The sequence below is a fragment of the Dromaius novaehollandiae genome, chromosome 3 (genome assembly GCF_036370855.1).
Source record: "Dromaius novaehollandiae isolate bDroNov1 chromosome 3, bDroNov1.hap1, whole genome shotgun sequence".
Lineage (NCBI taxonomy): Eukaryota > Metazoa > Chordata > Aves > Casuariiformes > Dromaiidae > Dromaius > Dromaius novaehollandiae.
The window spans coordinates 35,225,918-35,248,337 of NC_088100.1; the positions used below are offsets into that span (position 1 = coordinate 35,225,918).

General features: G+C 37.1%; 1 protein-coding gene across 4 annotated transcripts in view; it reads right to left on the reverse strand.

The window, feature by feature from the left end:
* The window catches only part of COL12A1 (collagen type XII alpha 1 chain), a 106,015-nt gene that overhangs the window by 79,039 nt on the left and 4,556 nt on the right, over nt 1-22,420 (reverse strand). For all 4 annotated transcript variants that reach the window (XM_064508680.1, XM_064508679.1, XM_026102269.2 and 1 more), the window contains 11 exons: nt 15,691-15,807; nt 14,784-14,927; nt 13,899-13,955; nt 13,386-13,649; nt 13,108-13,272; nt 12,481-12,654; nt 11,360-11,650; nt 10,537-11,139; nt 8,813-9,085; nt 6,412-6,684; nt 3,891-4,163 (listed from right to left, as the gene is read on the reverse strand). In XM_064508680.1, coding sequence (XP_064364750.1) covers nt 3,891-4,163; nt 6,412-6,684; nt 8,813-9,085; nt 10,537-11,139; nt 11,360-11,650; nt 12,481-12,654; nt 13,108-13,272; nt 13,386-13,649; nt 13,899-13,955; nt 14,784-14,927; nt 15,691-15,807 — 2,634 coding nt within the window. The remainder of the gene's footprint in view (nt 1-3,890; nt 4,164-6,411; nt 6,685-8,812; nt 9,086-10,536; nt 11,140-11,359; nt 11,651-12,480; nt 12,655-13,107; nt 13,273-13,385; nt 13,650-13,898; nt 13,956-14,783; nt 14,928-15,690; nt 15,808-22,420) is intronic.

Here is a 22,420-nt window from a genome sequence, read left to right on the forward strand (position 1 = left end):
GAAGTAAAGCACACCGGTCTCTTCCTTCAACAGAGGGACAAAAACATAATTTCCTTTTCTCACTCCCCAAAGACAAAGAAGAAATAAACCCATCCTCTCTGCATAACAATTACCTGTCCAGTATGGAACAACACTCTCAATTTCTAATTACTCCTTTGCTAAATTTTCTATATTGTGTTGTCTGTGAACAGCTCATAAAATTCTGATCCTCTGGCATGTCTTATCTTTGGGCTGGACCAGATAGTTATGCAAACATTTTATAGAAATTATCCACAGCTCCTTGGGGAAAAATTTGCCCCCTGTATTTTATGAGGATAAACATTAAGGCAAGCATAGACTTATCATAAAAGAAAAATAAAAAGGGAGCAGAGAGTACCTAGCTGGTAAATGATAGCAACTATCCAGAGTGATTGTTGTTTTTGTGTAGATTGATTCTCCTGAGTATCCTGAAACCGGCAAGCCATCTGAAAACACTACAGAACTACCATATGCTGCAAAGTGAAGGAAGAGGAAGAACTCCAAAGAGCAATTCGTAACCGCTCCAAATATTTTGGAAAGCACTTACATAACAGAAGGATGTGCACTGAATGCCTGGGCAGATGTTTTTTGGCGGATCACATTAGAGTAGTTTAATAAATTACTGGCCCAAGGGGTTAGTTGTTCTTTCTCTGCTGAAGGCTACCACCCTTGCAACCCGAATAGATACAATATTTGACCACGTGAGTTCTCTTACTACATCCAGTGCAAAACAAATCACTACTGAAGGCAGTAAGAATGTTTGTCTACACCCTTAGTCACAGGGGACCATTTGGTGATTCAGTGAAATTACACAAACATCTGAGAGTTGGGATTTTTCATTTCCTACCACTTGACCGTACAATAACTGGAGAGGCTACCGTATCCTCAGCTTCTCTTTTCTCACTTTTCTGTTAGTGCTGCCAAAACTGATTTCTCTTAGTCTACATATCAATACCATAAACTATCAACTGTCCCAGATTGAAAGGCAAACTCAAGCCCAGCTCTTGATATGATGATGAACTGAAGCAGCCAGCAACTATGGCATCACTGACTGAATAGGTTTGGTGAGAATTCATATGGTGAAGGCATCAAATAAGCCCCACTGGGAGTCCTGATACAGGAAAATACTTAAGTACGCAGTGCTTCAGTGCTTTTGGCAATGAAAAAAATTCACCATACTATTTTGTTTCCCAGAAGCTATGGTTCATGGAAAAACTACCTGAATTACTAAACACTTTTTTATGCTTCCTTTCACAGCTTTTTTGTCACTACTGTCAATATTTATTTCTCCAGGAGTTAAGATCTGTCCCATTCTCAGCACCAGTCAGACAAGTTATTTCAACTCATGGTTAATGAAGTTTTCACTTCACTGACTTGTATAACTTTTCAGCTGAGTCCCACTACCATATTCATCTCAGCCTCACAGGCAACATGACTTCTTTTTCAGCTCAACTTCTATTCTTAGCTTTGAATTCTGAATGTTATCTTTCAGCTCCAAAATTACAACCCTTTTATTCTTAATTGTCTGCTCTTCTTCACAGGTTTTGTCTTCTTATCCTCCAGTGAGATAGTACCATACAGAGAAATATTGCCTATATGTATTTTAATAGATATTCTGAGGTCCTTTCATACCATTAGTTAGACAATTTTTTAAAACATCTGTGGACATGGCCGAAGTGTCTTGGCCTAATTCGAGTATTTTTATTACCATATGAAACTGCAGATATGCTCATTACTGAAATACAAGGTGAGTGTCCATGAGGAAACACCATGATATGGTATGACTTAAGCTTCTGCTATTATGCAAATTAACATTTGTATCCTGGTCTTTACCTTTGAACATCGAGTAATGACTGACATCTAGATCTACTCTTGCTAATGTTTAATCTAACCAAGAAAATTTTAATAGAGAGTTTTAATACAGAGAATAATGTTTTCAGGAGACCAGCACAAAAAGGGGATGTCAGGCTCCTCTGTCCACTTGGGATTTAGTGGTCTTAGCCCTGCAGCCAGGAGACAAGCAGGCAAGAGAGAGACAGAGTCTAGACTAGTAGCTAGGGCATTTGGTTTGAGGGCAGAGAAGAAGGCTTATGCTTCTGGTACCTACTATGAGGCCTCTTTTTCCCAATGGCAGTCTAACGTAAAACACATAGGTTTCACGAAGCAAGGTCCGGGTCTCAAACCTATCTAGTGTCATGCAAGGCCCAAGTCTCCATCTTGCCTGTTCTTGTTCTGAGAGCAAAACTTTTGCCCTCCTGGATGCACGCTGGCTCAGATTCAAAACAAAGAGTGAGGAAGGCCCTTGGAAAGCATCTACTGGATCACCTGGGGTGTGGGGATAAAGATTCAAACTGTCCCAAACTGAGTAAGTCCTACATCTCTAGGCTCCCCCTTCCCCGAAAAGTGATACACCTATTAGAGTATCATACAAAAGGAAATGGCAGTGCCACCACCATCAGGGAAGCTAAGTAAGTTCTGACTACCTCCATTTTTTCTGGGGGATATGAGCAGAATTCAGGTGCCTGTTCTCTTTTATCTGGATTTCTGTGGTGTCCTGGGCAGGAGATAGGTTCTTTCCTCCAAAGAAAGGATGTCTCCATGTAAGATCTTACATGGGTACTGAAAGCTAGGGAGTTACGGAGCTTTCAGCATGAATTGAGAGGTGCCTGACACATTTATATAGGGTGCAGTTGTCTCAGAAAGTGAGTCCACTGGATTGTGGTCTAAGACTTAGGTGAGGGTTTTTTGGTGCCTAACTCTCAGTTGCTCCTTCTATAGTCAGTGCACAGAGAGATGCTCCTTCAAAGCAAAAATAAGATCTCAGATGGACTAACTGCTCCCTGGAGGTATCTGCTTCTCTTCTTCAATCACAGAAGAACCCTAGGGAGTCCATGGTGTAAACTTAAGCACTCAGATAGATGCCTAAATTTTAGTGGGATGAATCCAGTCCATAAAGACTCTACTGACCTTCTAAAATCTTCTATTTAACAGGTTTTTTTTTAACCTACATCATAAACAAAAACTGATGGATGAACTAAGAGCCAAATATATCCCCACCATAACACCATTAGTGTCAATGGAGGAGTTTTATCTCCACATAATTCATTCGTAAGATGTTTTCAAGCACTGTGCCTACACAGCTGGAACACCAGACTTTAGCAATACATACCTGGTCAGCGCAGTCGCTCTTCCTTTCATGGCCTAGCAGGCAGCTCTCTCTATCCTCTGACAATTAACAGATGACAATGAGAATGTTCACAGAGGACAACAGCGTGGAAGTCTGGGAAATTCTCCCCTCAAAGGCAGAATGACAGCAGCCTCCCGTTCTTATAAGAAAACCTCTGGTGCCTAGTTATGCTCCTGCCAGTGTTCTGTTAATGCTCAGTTGCATGTTCTTACTCTTGTTATTCTGAAGCAGGATGTGTTTCATTACTCCTATGCCTAGTCTAGATGTTGCTTCTCTAATACAAAACCAGACCCTGAACACCATTCAGTTTCAGATATTTTAACCCCATTAACTAACTCTGTTACATTAAGAACAATCTGCCACTAAAACTATCCAGAAATTGAAAGTTGTATGAAAGAATGTTTCATAGAGGCTGCTGTGGGAGTACAGTCACTTTGGGTTGCTGCTTGCGGTAATACCCTTTTTCAAGCGGCCTAGATTCCCCTCCACAGCCAGTGGAGGACCCCACTCTTTTCTGTGGTGGGCATTAACTTTGGAAAACCCTTGTAAAGCAGGAGAATGTCTTTATGCCTACTTTTCATTCATATATTTATTTCTATGCAAATCTCAGGAAGACAGTACACTTTAAAGCACCTAAACAGTAACCAAATGAATGAATGATTGTACAGAAACAACAAATAATTACCTTCAAGTGTTTCTCCTTCTCCAGAAAGGGAGTCTCCTGCTCCAGAGGCATACAAGGCAGACACAGTCAATGCATACCTAGTGCCTTGGTCTAAGCCTCTCAGCACTTTAGAGGTAGTGTCACCTTTCACAGTCACTTCCTTAGTTTCCCCTCCTGCGACTGGTGTATACGTTATAAAGTACTGCTGCACTTTGCCAGGAGCAGCACTCCAAGACAGCTTCATTGTTGATGTTGTAGCATCAGAAACTCTCAGATTTCTCGGATTTCCTCGGACTGCACATGTCAAAAGATGTTAAAAAAAGCTGAAGTAAGCTTCATTTCTTGGGTTTTAATTATTAGCATTGTAACAGAAAAAGTATCTTGTCAGACCTTTTCTACGGAATTTTTGAAAAGGTTTCTCTGAGGAAATGAAATACTGAAAAAAATAAAGAGCTTCTTTGCAATGTATTTTGAATTTACAATATTCAAAAGCTATTTCATTTTGTTATAAAAATAAATACATCAAATTCTTTTCTGCTGCTGACAAAAACACATAAAAGTCTAGTGCAGCATCCAGCAGTTTTTATTGCCACTTGTGTCAACACTGGTTTTGCCTCAATAAGGACTGCAAGGATTCAGCCAAGGCCATTAATTAAGGAACATATATCCTGCTTTTAATTTGACTATGCAGCCAGTAGGAGAAAAGAAAAAGTTCTTCATTTATTGTTGCTATTCCTAGAAGCAGTATTCAGGCTTAAAATAGCTAGCAATTTTTATTGCATTTTTTCCACTCCTACAAGTGCTCTGTATTAAAAAAAAATGTGCCAGGCTTTACTGATTTCACTGGCATGACCCCATCTGGGTAAAAAAGAAACACTCATCATGTTAACCACTCAGATCAAAACAAAAGAACTCAACAGCATTAAGTTTTCACTCGTATCACCTGAGATCAGCTTCTTAAAAAGTCCTCTCTGGATCAGGGCAAATTAGTGCTTCTACATATTTTATAAAGTGATTTATTTTTTAAATTACCACAACATAGGACTTAATGCAGAAAAAATAATTCCTGAATAGCCCAGACTAGCACTAGTATAGTATAGTTTTACTGTATTCAGGATTATACAGTTCCTTCTCCCATCTTCCTTAGGTCACTGGCTGCACAATCAAATCAAAGACCATCAATGACTAAAATATAGTAAAATTAACAAAGTATGGTTTCCCACAGAGTTCTTTTTGATGATACTTTCTCTGGTTGCTAATAACATTTAAAATATGAATGAAGTTTCACCAGCGGTCAGGACATTCATAATGTCTGTGCACTCTACAGATTTCCTTTCTCTTTTAATAAGGCATGAGCACACATTATGGACTTCTCATCTATGAAGGATGAGGTTTTTCAACGTAATATGCTAATTTCACAAATGTTTAAAATTCACCTCTTGAAGACCACTGTCCCTCTATCAAATGTAGCAGAAAGTGGCTAAATAGGTTAAAAAGCCATTAGGCTTTAAAAGTTATTACATCTGTTATCTGGGTAAACAGACAGAGGTCTATATACATGTATACAAACAATGTAATTAGATAATTTTTTTTTTAGAAAAGAAACAGACTTAAAAAGACAGACAAAGAAAGGCTATGCAGTTCCACAAATGTCCATGCACATCTTTTGTTGGAAGGCTTTGGAATTTTAAGATTGCATCTATATATCACGACACCAAAATATACAGCAGAGTAAAAGAAAGAAATTAAATTCTTCAGCAATACATCACATTCAGTTCTTGATGAGAAGCCTCAGCAATGCTGGGAAAACTTTAAAGTACCACTCAGGCATACTATCTTTTGTATTACAGGGAAACCTTGAAGTTTTGAACCTTGAAGCTGATTTTGTGCATAGGTTGTTTTTGCTATATATATTAGAGTGGCTTCCAGTCAAAACCACATCACAATTGCCCATGATGAAATGCAAGCAGTGAATAAAATATGGTCCATGCTCTGGGCATTTTACAGTGACTTGTACTGTGGTATTACACTTTTTAAAGGAATCACCTTGGTTATTAGTTTCCTTTGATGGTATGATACCCTATTAGAAGATCATATGGCTTCTGTCTAAGCAAAAGCCAAAACTACAGTGATAACTTTAGTAAATTAAATGTGTCATTCATTTCTTGCTTCTCACTCAGAATAAAGTGCAAACTGGGCCTGAACTTGCTAAAAGATACATAATATATAACATGGACAATACGAAGAACCATGAGGACAATTAATTAAACATAATAGTAGATTCATTATCCAAGTTAGCTTGCCGTATTAGTTGTTGGAGGTTCAATATACTATACCAAAGGGGAAGTATTACAGTTCTCATAAATTATGTTCTATTAAACTACCTCTCAATAAGGCTTGACTAATTTTGTAATTCCCTGTTCAGCTGTGGTAATGCATAAGGCCAAAAAAAGACTATACGGGTTATTCTCTTTTCAGTAGGAATATGTCAACATGCAGGAGTTCTTCTCAAGCATACTACATTCACAGCATGTTCATGTACCTTCATCAGTTTTTGCATATCCATTCAGCGAATTCCCAGGCCCAGACTGATACTCAGGAATAACAGACACTTCATATCTTGTATCTGGAATCAAGTTCTGCAGAGTAGTTGATCTTTCATTTGCTGAGACAGTCACTTGTCTCCTTTCTCCTCCAACAAGTGGTCTATATACAAGCCTGTACCGCAAAACATTCCCTGGAGCTGGAGTCCACCTAACTATAAAGCTGTCAGTAGTTTCATCTGTAATCTTTAAGTTTCGAGGAGTACCTTTAACTACAAAAAATACAGATATATAATTTGTAAATATTTGCCTTTGATCAAGCAGTATCTGCAGTGAAACCACTCTAACCATTCTATGAGCTCATCCTATCACTAAAACCACAGTTCACATTGTAAAAAACGACTCGTACTTCTGCACTGTCAGATTCTGGATGGTCAACAATAAATACGTTCTGTGGGCTTGGTTACCAGACACGGGGTGGAAATCATTCTGCCCTCCTACTGGTTTTAAAGTAAAGTCAAACTATTAGTCATTTCTGAACATTTAAAGCCAGAGTTACAAGCAGCAATGTAACAAAGTTGTCCCCAAAAGTACATTAATCCCAGTTTATACAACCACTTTTGCAACTCAGACAGTCTGATACTGTTTAACATTAAGAGTAGAACTGAATTGTATAAGGCACACCTGGGCACCCTGTGAGGAAATATCTTAACACAGGAAATCTCACAGATTTCACTGTTGTGGCCATTTGCTTCTGCATCATCTTCACTTATAAACAGTTGTCAGATGCACGTAACGGCACACAGGCAACCCTCCAATTTTAAAGAAACAGCTAAGGTAAACAGAACAGGAAAAAAAACCTTCCAAAGTAATTTATTTTCTTTAAGTTCAATTTTCAATTTTCGCAACCAAAATACATTCATTGCAACTCATACATTCATATGAGTTTAAAAAAGAATTCTGAATAAAGTCTCCACCTTAAAGACAAGAAATAGCTTGTTACCCCAGAGGGTAGGAAAAAATTATGGTATACCATTTAACCTAACCTGCTCCTTGTGAAAAATATAGCTACAGGTCAGATCACTTCATATGAACTCAATCGGCACACTGAAGCAGGATTTAACTCCTCCCACATACATCAAAATCAAATGTATTACAAATTGCCTTGAAGTAAGTAGCATTACCATTTAGGTGAAAAAAGTTTTGGTTTTCATAGTTCCTATTTACATAAAGTATAATTAAGTTGGAATATCATATGCCAGAAATATTGTTCTTTGGTGTTCAGTTACAGCCCTGTTAAGAGTGCAGCAATTAATAGTCCCAGTTTTAAAGAAAAGAACTTTGTTTTCCACTGATCACAATCACAGTACTGGTTTTAGAACGCTTCAAAAGCCTAAAGCCAAAGTTAGTCGTCAAGAAGGTTGTCTCACCTTCTTGACAGATCTTGTTAGGCAGATCTGCATGGAGAGATGCTGACATTTACATGATTTTAGAAGAAGTTGGTCTGCTCAGACACATTTGGATTGATGAAATCTTGATTGATCAAGATGCTGACAATTATTTAATGCGGTAGCAGTTACAATGTAGGAACACTGATTATTTTTATTAAAGCTGTTCCTTCTCCTGTCCCTTACGCTTACAAGCTACATATTCTATGAGCCAAGAATTGATTGATAATAAAAAAAGCATGAATTAGACTGGTCTGAGTATCCAACTACTGAAACAGAAAATCATATTTACTGTGATCTTCTCTTTCAAATCAGTGGAAGTGCATCTTGGCAATTCTATCAAGAAAGAGTCCCACTACCATGCTTAAACTTACAGGCTTTGCTCACATAAAACTCCAACTGGCATGAACAGAAGTTTTGAATCAGTAAGAGTTACAGGGTCAGACCCATGAAGTTCTGATGAGAAAGAGCTGACTAAAAACTAAGCCCCCTATAAGGCTATGGTATATAAAAACAGAATTTCTATAAACGTAAGTTACAGATGTAGATACAGCAAACCACATAGGTACATGCTTGACTTTAAATGTATCAAGGTCAACATGCATTCCAGCATGAGACTCATAATTATTAAATGTATATTAATACATGCCAATGAATTTATTATTTACGGTGCCACACTTCATTAGAAAAGAGGCTATTGCAGAGAAACACAGTACCCAGCCAACTTTTAGGGAAAATAAAATCCAATCTTAACAATCTAATGTTGGCCTACTATTGGAATTTTGTATCTTTACTAAACACATTCAGAGACAGTGATGTTTATTCTCACCCTCCATACCAGTACAGCTTCTCAGCACTACCTGGTTGTTCCACACACACATATTCTCTCAAGTAAGAGAATTCTTACTTAAACACACGACTTTTTTGTGTCTGCGAATAATGGGAAGTGTACCTTCTAAAGTGGTTTCTTCTCCATCCAAGGGAGGGCCATCACCATCTTCATATTCAGCAATCACACTGACTGCATAAGTAGTCTCAGGTAGTAAGTTGGTGAGAACTGAGCTAGTGCTTGAAGCTGGTACTGAAACAATGAATTCATCTCCACCAACAGCTACTTTATATTTAATGAGATAAGACAAAACCTCAGATCCAGCTGGAGACCAGCTCACTTTGAAACTGTCAGATGTTACATCAGAAAAGACCATATTCTTTGCAGGTATGTAAGCTGTATGGAAATAAAAATGTACAGATGAGGCATACTTGCTAGAATATTTTTTAACACAAAATCTCTAAAATAAGCCGCCAATGTCCCTCAATTATTTGATTTATTCTGACTGAACAGGTATTTTGTTGAACATGCAACAGTAGCTGTTTTCCATACTTGCTTATATCTATTCAAATTTCATGAAGATCATACCTAGGTTGTCCCAAATCATATGACATGAGTAGAAGCACCAACTCAGTAATTTCTAGATCAAATGAGAGAAGACCATCTAAAAAATTTGCTCTTTTCAGATCTGAAAATTTATTTTAGAATCTGATAATCAAGTTGGTTTCTCTCTTTTGTATGTCCCATGAACAGCAATAACATTATGCCCGCAGCGGGAACTGAGAATCCTTGTATTTTTGCAGAGCTAAATTAGGAATAGGACAAAGTGAGTCCCAGTATTTTTTCAGGAATGGAGTTAGAAGGGGAAACAAGGAACTTGACATGAGGCACAAACACAAACCTGACATCCTGGGCTTGTTTTGGTTGGCCTAGTCAGCCTAACAGTGGGGATGTTAAGACTGCTTGAGCCCTCTAAAACAAAAGCTGCTTTGCTGGTTTGTTCCTCAAAGCTATCCTGAAACAAAAGGCTTATTTTTAAAGAGAGTGGGGTTTTCAGTGCTGGGGCTATTCAGTGTTAGCACTCTACAAAATGCAAGTAGGGGCACTGAGGGTGCAACTAATCATAACTTCAGCTGACCAAAAGCTAGCCATCTCGACATCCTTTAAATATGAAACATTAACCGAGCTCCACTGTATTTGGAAGCATTTGAAGACTTTCATGTGCTAATTCATTTCAGACTTTACAGTTAAGATGAGATTAATCTCACCTCACATTAGCTGTCTAAAATTGTCTTGTCTCTGCAGTCGATGAAGACAGATGGCCAGTTTCAGAGGGCCATTCATTTCACCCTAAAAATTAATCAAATTACCCTCTTGAGGTGGCAACTTTACTCCATTGCCTTTAAAATTCTAAAAGACAAGCTTAGGCTACCTCATTTTGGACAGCTAAAGGAGAATGACCCTAGTAAGTCACCATTTTACTCAGCAAGATATAACTGAATCTCCCTTACAGCAGTGTAAAAGCAGAGCATATCCACTGAGGTCATTCCAGATTGACACACACTAATAATTTCCTAGACATCTAAGAGGGCAGGAAAAAATATTTCTCCAGTAATTTTTTCATCTCCATTTCACCACTATTGCCACTATTGCCATCTCCATTTTGCCACCTATTGCTTTTAATATGATCAAAAATGAGAACCAAGTCCCCAGCTAGTAAAATTATCATTTATACATGGTCAATTTCATCAACATCAGTTGGTTTATGTAACTATAACAGTAAAAATCTAGTTCAGATTATTTTCTTTGCATTTTTTGTATTTCTCTAAGTAATAGTAGTTACTTACATTTTTTCCTTATAGCAGCCAGCTCCTGTTCAATCCGTAGGCAGACAGACTGTGTAAGTTCAAATGATATTCTTTGGAAAGCATCAAAATCTTCCACGGTGTAAACATGGGTTTCAGCAGGAGGTGAAGCAATTGCTTCTAACTCTGTACGCACTGCATCCTTCACACCAACTGCAAATATTTCTACATCTGCCTCTCTCAGCTTTACTGCAGGTTCTTTAAAAGCATCTGATGATTTTCCATCAGTAATAAGAATCATGACTCTTGGCACATTTGGTCTTGATCCTTTGCTGGTAACAAATACTTTCTCCCTCACATATGTCATCGCTTTGCCTGTGTTGGTAGATCCACCTCTGTAGGGGAAGGTGTTAATAGCCTGAATTATATCTTCCACCCTGTTGAATCTGTTCAAAGAAAACTCCATATGGGGATCTCTGCTGTACTGGACAAGACTTATCTGTACTTTTTGAGGTGATATCTCAAAGCTTTTAACTAGCACTTCCAAAAAGGCTCTTACTTTAACAAAATTGGCGATACCAATGCTGTAGGAGCCATCCACTAAAAACACAACATCAGCTTTTACATCCACACCACGTGAGCACTCTGCAAAAAAAAAAGAATCACCACTATAAACAGGTATTTGATAGCAAAGGCATTTCAACTGCATCTGCAGTTCCTGTATAATAGCCACTTACTTATAAAATAAATAAACCATTCTAAGTTGTTTCTTAGAATTAGCAAAGGTACAATATTAAAGCAAGTGTCCGAGGTTTAAACAACAAAAAGCTGCCATATGAAAATAACATAGCAGTTGCTAACTCACCCACTTGAACTTTTACTTGTTGTGTTTTTTCCATGATAGTTACTGGCTCACTGGGGGTCAGTCCTTTCATTGCGTAAACATTAATTTGATACTCTGTGTCTGGAGAGAGATCTTTTACATTCAGAGCCCTAGTCTGAGGCCCCACATTCAGCGCGTGTTGTTTTCCACCAGCTATCATGGGAATGAACTGCACTCTATAGCCAGTTACTTGGCTTGTGGAAGGATCCCAAGTGATCCTAATAGATTTTGAGGAGATCTGAGCAGCCACTAGACTTGAAGGAGGCTCCACCACTGAAAGAAATCAAAATATTAAATACAATTGTAAACAGATTTTCTTCCACACTTTTATTTCTGAAAAAAATCCAGAATTAAATTTACTTATTTTTTTTCTCTTTATAAAAAACCACAAACATTTTTAGCATAAATAAACACAACTGAATTACAGGAGAGTCCAAATGGGGCAACAGGAAGAGATCAGAAACATAAATAGTGCATGTGTTCCCCCCGCTGAGTGTCACAGAAGTTCCAGGGGAAAAGCTGTCTTGCACTAGTACTGTTTTGAGCAGAAGTGAAAGCTGCTCCCACAGGAACATGGCAGACAGTGTGAACGAGCAGAGATGTGGGCAGAGCACTGTTACAGTGACATTATCCCTGGTGCCATTTTGGGCAAGGAAGAACTAGTTACTTAGACTCTTTCAGGGACAGAAAGTTGCAATGATACAGCTTGACATCTGTGTTTTCCCAGCATTCTCCAGCTTTCACTCTTGATTCTTAACCAATTACACCTTCTGTCCCTTCTCCAAATAGATTTTTCCCTTTGGTATATTTTTTCCATAGAAGTGAAGCCTGTGTCCAAATTGACAGTATGAGACCCTGATCATTGAAAATCATTGTGTTGCCCGAGGAACTATGCAATAATGGATCCATTCTAAATCTACTCAATGTCACATGTTCCATCCTCCCGCATTTACATGTACAATGCTGAATCCTGTTTTCTACACCAGCTAAATTAGGCGATTGATCGAATTTCAGAAATAAAGCAAAGAAAGCAGTGACATCTCCCTTAAATACGCATCTGAATAAGCTGAAGTCAATAAATACATTTGTATAAAGTATCTCACCTTCTTCTCCACTAACCAATTCACCAAGTTGTTCATCAACACCGGAGCACACTTGCAAGATAATTTCATTCTGTATATCCGTAATTCCATCAAAATTAGCCACATTGAAAACATGCTTCAGGGAAGGCTGAGATGCAATTACCTTGAGTTCTTTTGCATCTGCTGCTTTGATTCCTAGAAGTTGCAGTAGACAGGATCATTTTAAGCGGCCATAAAATACAGATATTTGTGATTGTATTCTTAAAGTATCAGAATATCCTGGGGTAAAGCTGGGTTGAATTCAGTTCTGTCATTATCAATAACCAAACTAAAAGAAAAAAGTTAATGCAATGAGTTTATATACTACACCTTCAACTCATGGACTAAGGTGGTATGTTCAATAATGACAAGGGTCAAACTGTCTCTGCCACTGCCAGTCTCTTCCTACCCTCCATGTAAGAGCTACAAAATTACTATCAATTTAACACATCTGGAACGCTCCACTCTGAAGAGTGCGAAGGGCTCACTTCAAGGCATACAACCTGGAAAGAGTGATACAGGCAAACCTGAAAACCCACAGTCTGCAAAATGTGTCACTTACTGCTATAGGAATGTTAATAACTCAAGCATTAAAAAATCTCAATGTACCTAAAGAAAAAACTTCAACTCCTATGTTGCGAAGCTCTCTTGCAGGAATTTCAACTTCATCTTGAGCTTTTCCATCTGTAATGACAATTGCTACTTTGGGAAAGCCTTTTCTTGCTCCAGCAGACTCAGTAAAGGTGTTTTTAACCAGGTAATCAATAGCTTCACCTAAAAACAACAATACAACATGTGTTTTATTAGGTATGAAAGAGAAAGGATTTAAGTAGAATTTCAAGTATAAGATGAAATGTTGCATAAACACAAATGTGAGAAATTTGTACCTGTCATCGTATTGCCACCTTTGTAAGGTATCCTTTTAATTGCATCAATAAGATCACTTCTTCTGAAATACTGATTTAAGTTGAACTCTGTTCTTGTATCCGAACTGTACTGAACAACTCCAACTCTTGTCTTTTCCTCCCCAATGTCAAAAGCTGATACAAGGGCAACCATGAAGTCCACAATATATCTGAAGTTATTTCTCCCTACGCTCCAAGAACCATCAACCAGGAAAACTAAATCTGTCACTGCACTTATGGAGCATCCTGAAACGCAAAAAAATATATATACATTAATAGATGAGCAATTGCATGTTTACAAGTCAGTGAGAAATGTCTGACAGAAACTTAGTACATAAAAGCCAAAACAGACACTGAATAGACTGGTATTCTTATCAGAAATATCTTACTTGGCGAAGCACTATTCACCTAGGTAAATACCCATAAAGACGTTTTAGCTGCCAATACCAAAAGGGAACTAAAATGTTGGAGGAGCTGAAAGACAAAACATCTTACTTTGTAACTGAGTCTCAACCTTCTTCTCCTCTGGTATTCCTGGACCACCTGTCTGAACTGTACAAAGCACAACATAGACAGCATTAATGGAGGAAATGAGACTACAGGTTAAATCTGTTAACATCTAAGAAGAGTATAAGCAATTAGGCAAACAAATCTGACAAGCCTCAGAATGTGAATACGTAAGTGCAAGTTATGACTACATCACCTATACTTGTAGATTTAACAACATAATACTCAAGGGAATACAGAATGAAGAAAAAAGAAACAATTAAAAAAAACTCTGCACTTACGTATCTCTAAGTATTTTCCTGAAAATGAATTACAATGTCCCTGAATGCCATATCAATATTACCCCTCTCTAACACATATGGAAACTCATCATAAGTAACTCTCCTGTGGTTGTTTGAGAAGTCTGAGACAAAGTCAGGAACAAAATGTATCATAGAAGATAGTCTACTGTGATTAAATTACAATTACTAAATATAAACCATACAAATTTCAACTCCATATTTTATTGCACATATACATATTGTGTCATATCATCTGATAAAGTAATTAACTTTTTTCTGCACAGAAATCTGGACTTATTACTGAGGTCAATGACAGTCTTCCTTTTGACTTCAGCAGAGGCAGTTTATATGAAGTAGGTCTAGTTCAAGAAAACCGGTAGCCTCCTGCAAAGAATTCTGTATGGGCTGCTAGTCTCCCTTTATCTCCTGTAAATCATCTTTGCTCCTACCAGGAATTTATGCTTAATGGAAAAAAAGCTGGTTTTGCAGCTATATTTGATCAGAGCTTAGGTACATATCAATATTTTCCCACAAAACTGGAATGACCACTTAGTTGTGTTATTTGGTTGTCTAACTTATTGCATGTACTTACTTGTCAGCTGGCCAAAAATAGGTAGACTCTCCTCTCTTTCATCATATGAAGCTATTGATACAACATACTCTATATCAGGTATAAGATCTGATAAGACAGTTTGGGTAGTACTAGGTGAAAGAGTAAATTCTTTAGTAGGTCCATCTACAATAAACATATAAAAGAGTTAATACAGTGTTTCAATCCAGTAATATCAATGACAAGTTTCTCATAATCAGAGAAAAAAGCAACAGAGAATGATCTATCTCAATACCCAATGACAACCTTAGAATGATACACTTTCCTCTTTCCTAAAACATGAATTTTGAAATATTAAACTTCAAACAACTAAACTGTTCTCAATAATGAACAAAATTACTGAATTAGGTGTTCAATAAATTCCAGGAAATTGAAACACAAAATGCACATACAAAACGTGCTACCCTTAAACATATCATGGTCCAATCCTGATCCAGTATCACTATTACACTGATTATTTCTCGAAGTGTAATGGAATAATGGATGTCTTACATAGCCATTATCAGAGGACATGTGACATCACTGCTTCCTTCCCTGATGTGCAATATTTCCCTTGGGAAAAGTATTCAAGTGAAATACAATACAATTCCATAATTTTAAGGAAAGAGCACAGAGAAGAAGCAAAGTGATTCTACTTGCATCTTGTTCCTTCCAATGGAAAAGCATCCAAAAGTACTTGCAGCCCCACAGAGTAAAAGCTATGATAAGAAAAGCTCTTTACTTGAAAAATCCACAGCTCCCTCCTGCACGCCCTGTGCTGCTACCCAAATTCAATAATAAACCTGAGAAAGATGGGAACATCTGTTCTAACACCTAACTTGGATACAAGTAAAAATAAATCTATGTTTTTAAAAGATATAATAATATAACAAAATTTTATAAAGCTTACCATTTGTAGGGACCACCGTTATCCTGTAACCCACTATTGCATCAGGTGGCCTTTTCCATGACATTTGAACATTATGTTCATCTATAATTGTAAAATTCAAGTCTGACGGTGGATTAACTGCAAAAGATTTATACCAGGTAGATGTTTAAAAGTTTGAACAAGCTTTGGCAAATGAATAAATAAAATAATGTTGAGCAAAGCTTACTACAATTGTCTTTGCATAAATTTGTTTCCAACAAATATACAGATATGTTGTTGGAAAAGAATAAAATAAAAGCTGATGAAATATGACAAAACATCAAAGAGTATACGCATTACAGAGGACAGCACAGAACATATGTTTCTTGAGTTGCCAAGACATTCAAGAATGGCCAGCAAAATCAAGCACAATAGAAAACACATTTGGATACATGTACACTGAGTTCACAGATAATCACCACATATGCAAACGTTTCACATAACAATTAAAGGAATTTTGGTACATGCTGGGTGCAATTCATACAAGCATGCCAAATCACAACCTGCTGACAACACCGTGAGATCATTCAGAACATTGAGAACACCATATTCTTCTTAATTAGACAGCAAAGGATTGATCAGCTTTTTAAGTCTCTGCATAGTCATATTTCTTATCAATTATATTTCACTGAATCTAGAAACTTGGCAGAGAAAAAATATTTTTAGGAATACAGAGAATGATTGAGCATTTAATGTTAAGCAATACAATTTCTATTGGGGTGTAGATACAAATATACATGTAAAATGTATATCAGTAATAATGACATATTGATGTATCATTTTATTTCAAAATGCTGAGAGCTCCACCCCTTCGTTCCTAGAAGCCACTAAAGTGACATACTTTGCTTATGGCGGCAAAGAGCTCAGGATTTAAAGGGTTAATACATAGTAACAGTTGCAATTTGCTGAAATATTTGAGCTGATGCAAAAATTCACAAAAGCAAGATTCCACCTGTTTACACCAAATTGCTGTACAATTTCCAAGGTGTAAACTTGTTTTCATGTTCCCTTTGCAGCAGGTGTACCCATACCAGTAGTGGCATTTTAACATAAAATGCCAGTATGGTTCCATACAACACAATGGTTAATTATGAAAAGACAACATCAAAGTATATTTATGGACATTTATTCACAGAATTTATAGAAAACAGCAAAGAGGGCACCAGTGATCTGAACAAATGACCGCAAATAAAACTTGTAGGAGCTGATGACAGAAGTAACTGAACAGTACAGAAAGAAATAGTTTACATACGCTATTTTGCAGCATCATGCATATGTATAGGAAATGTTGATTATTATTTTTTTAGCTTCCCACGATGGACAAAAGCCTCCATGTACAAGGTTCATTGCACAAAGACGTTTCATAAATATTTTATAATGATATTCTCTTTGTAAAATTGTCATGCGTCTTCATGCAGTATTTTACTGACTCACTGTCAGTGCATGGTAGGTGTATTATATATTACTGTTTAAATAGGTCTACAAAGTAAGATTAGATTCAGCCATACTCTCCTTAACTATTTTAGACTGTTTCGCAGGCATTTTAAATAGTCAGATCTTCTCTGCTTCATGGAAGATCTCCATCAAATCTCAGATATGATTGGTTGCTTTGTTTTTTAACATAATTTAAAGAGCAGATAAAGAAACAAATGCTAGAATGTGTACTTATGATAAGACACTGTACAATTACAGTGAGTAATACTGAGCTTAAAAAATTGAAAATGAAATATATCATGTAGGCATTCTTTTTGCTTTTAATTTACCGTCATTTCCAAACATAGGATAATATGGCTTTGTAATACTGATACAACAGATACGCTAGTATTGGAGGAAATGTTATTTTTCCTATTGTCCATACACAGGCAGTGAGATTAGACTATTAACCTGCATGCACAGTTTATTCATCATTCTGTTTACTACAATCACATTGCTAGAGAAAGCAAGGTAGTTACTTAGTATCAAAGTCATGCAGCCGGTGTTAATAGTAAAATACATATAGGTACTAAGAATATCATTATAAAATATTGTTTCAGTAGCAATGGCTCAGGACAAATTTAATGCAAAGGCAGAGACAACTGACCTGAGCATGCTTTAAAAAAAATTCAGTACATGGAAAAAATAGCGCCACCAACCTTGCAAGTAAATTGACCTGTTGCAGCTGAGACTTTAGGCTTTAACTGCTGAAGGACAGCAGCAGCCCAACTTGTTGATATCCAAATGACCGGATTCCAGATAAACTGAAAAACTGACTGTGAGGAAAAGTCTTTAACATTTTAAAGGATTTTAATCCATTTTATGAAAATTCAAATGTGGATCTTGGCAGTTAGAAAGAATAGTACATCCATATGTAATTAATGTATCCTTTCATCCATGTATTCATAGCCTTATAAAACAACAGTGATGTGGAGGACCTTAGAAGTCCCCTAGTCCATCCCATGACCAAGACAAGATCATTTGTCCCATGTCATTCCTGACATGTTTGCTAAAATCATTCTTAAAGACCTCCACTGTCAGAAAGTCCGACAGCTTCCCCTAGGATCCACTCCAATGACTCACTTCCTCCATCATCATAAAGATACTCATTCCTGAGACCTAACCTGAATCTTCGTTGCTGAAGTTTAAATCCATTAATTCTCATCTTGCAGCTTATCAAACTAAAGCACTAAATGTTTCTCCCACTGAATTCCCAAAAGGAGCTTTGCCCAAGTGAAAAAAGCAGGTTTGGGTCCGATGTCATCAAAATGTCTTCTGGATGAATGTTACTCGGGTGATAGAAGATTTTTCTGGCCCCTGAGCTTTTGATACTCATACAGAACATCACAAACATCCATGGACCTTCACATGGACCAGGTTTCACCTCTGTGAAACTGGCTGCAGGATCAAACTATGTGACCAAACTGTGGTCACATGACTGAGCGCATTAAGTCAATCCGAAGTACAGCAAAATATGTAGATAATAAAAATCTTATTGTGATAATCAAACAAGGCAACCATTACTCGGCTTTATTAAAATTCTTCTTCTGCAAGGGAATGCACCATTGGAAAAATAATATAGCTGTGATATGGATGCAGACCAGACTTTTACAAACAAAACACCCCAGTAATGATAGGAGTTTGTCCCATGAAAGGCATAAGCCTTAAAACTCTCATTCTACAAAAGCTTAAGTATGAGCACAGCTTTACTCAAGCAAGCAATCTTGATGGAGGGCTACTCACACAAGTGAGGCTGCATTTATGCTTACAGTGTAGACAGTAATGATCATCTTGATCCTGCGTCCATCAAAATTAATGACCAACCTCTCACTGACTTGTCAAGGTGCATGATCATGACTGTAACATGTGGTGGTATTATAGTATTCCCGTAAGTATTAAAATAGAGGCTAGTGAGTTAAAATGCTGGGTAGAAGGGAAGAAAAGAAATGTACATTTTGCTTAGGTGGTCATAGAGAATGGACTTGAAACCACATTTACATCCTTAAGTCATAATACTCCATACATGGACATACACTAAGCTAAGTCAGGCACAGAAGTCACTGATTTCACTTATGATGCGCAGAAATGTATGGTTCCCCTACAAGCTTCCAGTGAAGTAAAAAATTGCTGTATGACAATATCAGTACCTAATGTTTCCGTAACACTAACTTCCACTGCTTTTAGAATGACCATAAGATAACTTCCTTCATTGTATATCCTATCTCATATATCACAAAAGAAAAAAAAAACAGATATAATATACTTAACTCATTGCCACTCTTTGCATTATATACATATATAATAGCAGTATATTTTCTGAAACAAAAAATATAGAGCAAGATATTTTTCTTATGTTATGTACGTCTTATACTAGCTTGTATTACTTAACTGGTAACACAAACCTAATGTATAAAAGTCTACAGCTTTTTACAGATAACACAATGTGACTGCTTCAGGATCTCAATGAATATCTAATAAGATAGAAGAAAAACAAAACCAGGAGATCAAGCAATTTAAATCTAAAATCAGATTTTAGAATGATGTAATTTGGAAGTAGCTGCCATCCACAACCCCTATGTGAAACAAAATCTGTAATTCCATCACTGGGGAAAAAAAAACTATAATTAGTATGTAAATTAACATGTTAGCAGGCCATAGAAGTTGAAGAACAAGCTCACTCTTGGCCTCACTGACATAAGCCCAGCTGAGGCTGAGAGATACCAATATTCCTCATTTACTCTTTTCTTGATATATGGCACGAATTTGTGTTGACACAAGTAACTATATCACCATCCCAGTCAAGCTCCTTTGAAGTCAGTGTTGCCAATCTGAATGGGAGGAAGAATGAGTTGTAACCCAGCAACATAGTAAAGAGCTCCTTCTCAGCCTTGTTAGATATTCATTGACAATCACAACACAAAAACATTGCCATCTGTTTGCATTTTTTTAATTTTATATATGTATATAAAATTTCTTTAAAATACAAGATAACTCACGAGTATACTTTGAAAACATTTCATTTTTAATATATGTTTATCAAGCTATATGTAACAACACAATTGTATATAAATGCATATACTGCATGTGTGAATATTTACAGAATGTTAGGCATGTTTCTGCATATATATGCATGTATGTGCATAAGTATCTCTATACATACACACACACACATATACTTTGCTTCTAATTATCAGTAGGAAAAACAGGGAGTTACAAGTCACCTTCATGAATATACAAATTGTACTTTCACACTTAAAATTACCAGATTCTGTAAGGCAGTCAATCTCTCTTTAGGAACCTAGAAATCAGCAACTGATTTCTCAAAAGACAGAGATCAGATATCAACCAGTAACGAAATAAAGGTCCCACCAACAAGATCCAAAGCCAAATAGGTGAATAACTTGTAAAGTTTTAGCTATCCTGGATCACCTCTGAACCATACTCTAAGAATATTAATGCATTCAACACATGAAAAACTTTTTAATCCTCTATAACTGCAGTGCTGCAAATATTTGTCACTTACTGTATTTTATGTTTTGGAGATAGTTTTTTTATTTGAAAAACCTTTTTCTACATGAAGCCCTAAACTACACACAGGTCAAATCCCTTGCTCAGAGATGCTCTCCTTCCCTACCTCCAGTCTAGAAAACAGATTTTTCTAGGTCTGAATCAGTTCCTAAAAAGCCAGACTCAGAACTTTCAAATGTTCAGTGGGATCAGAAATATAATGTGTTACTAATTAAAATACCACGGCATATGCCTGACACAACGATATACACAGAATGCACTGGAGTATTGCAGTGCTGGACTGCAGAGACAAGACGAGAAGTTTGAGCTGCGAGCAGAGAAGTCAGAAGGACAGCAAAATAGAAAAAGTAGAATTTCACTGTAAAAGAAAAGAGCAAAATGCAGAGGCTGAAAACTGAACTGGCTTCCTTGTCCAGAGTGAACAATAAAACTTCCCCAGTGAAACGCCATGAAATTATTTAGGCTTTAGTTGGCTTTACCCGCTCTACTGCTACAGTAAATGTCCAAATATAAACCCCTGCACTGGATTATTTCTGTAGGGAAGCTCTATCAGCATTACTGCAGCTCACTACCCTGCCAACAGCAACAGACCACTGCTCTCATGAAGGACCACAGAGCACCTGTGATACTGATCAAGAAACAGTTTCATTCTGGCGTATTTAGAAATCTGTGCACATCAATATCAGATCTACTTCCAGGGGAGACTGAAAAATAAAGGCAGGCGAGCAGAAAAACAGAAAAACTATGTTCTTCCCTCCCTTTGCCTTCACTCCACCTTCCCAGCCCACACCTACAACAAATGGTCACCATCAAAAGGTCGTCTACCTTTTCCTCCTCTCCCTTTTTAATCTTTTTCATCACCAGGTGCCTACATGTATCTCAGGAAAACAAAATTCTGCAATTTTCTGCAAAAAAGACGCACCTCTGCTGAAAACCATAGGGACAGCCATGAAAAAAAAAAAAAAAAAAAGAAAAGAAATGCACTAAAGAAGCACCAATTTTGGCACTGGCAGCCTGAGACAGGAATGGTGGGGAAAGGATTGTGCCACAATGTGAGCGAAAGTTGGAGGAATAGACTAAAGGGACAAACATCCACAGGAGAACCTCAGTTCAGCAGACAGGTATAAAGTTGTAATGAGACCAGAACTAAAGTAAGATACAATGTACAATTGACAAAACGATTCAAAATTGAACCACAAAGTTAAAACAGTACAGAAGGATGGCCAGTTTAGTGCAAACAAAAAAATACCCTGCAGAAAGCTCCATAAAAGTAGTTTCTGCAAGAGTAAATCCTATGGTACTCCTAGTTTTGATATCCCATTTTCAGCACCACTACTCACTGCACATCCTTCTCAACATACTTTTCTGCTCTTCAAAACTCTTGAGTTATGAAAAGTTTCTTTTAGAAAGCTGACTGCCGTAGATTATGCATTTCATTTAACACAAATTTCTGAACTGACAACTGCTCTACAACTCACAAGATCAGGCTTTACCTATTCTTTTGCTTAACAATGGCCCACACCTCAAAATCAGAATTAAACAAACTTGGACAGCTTGACTGGTAATGCATTTAGTTTCACTCTTACAGCATAACTGTGTGCTTCTCCAAACGTATTTTTCTAGCTTTCAATAACAGTACTCAAACTATTGCTATTTTAGTCCACACTACAGCTAATTTAAACATTCTCACTTATATTTTGAAACTACCCAC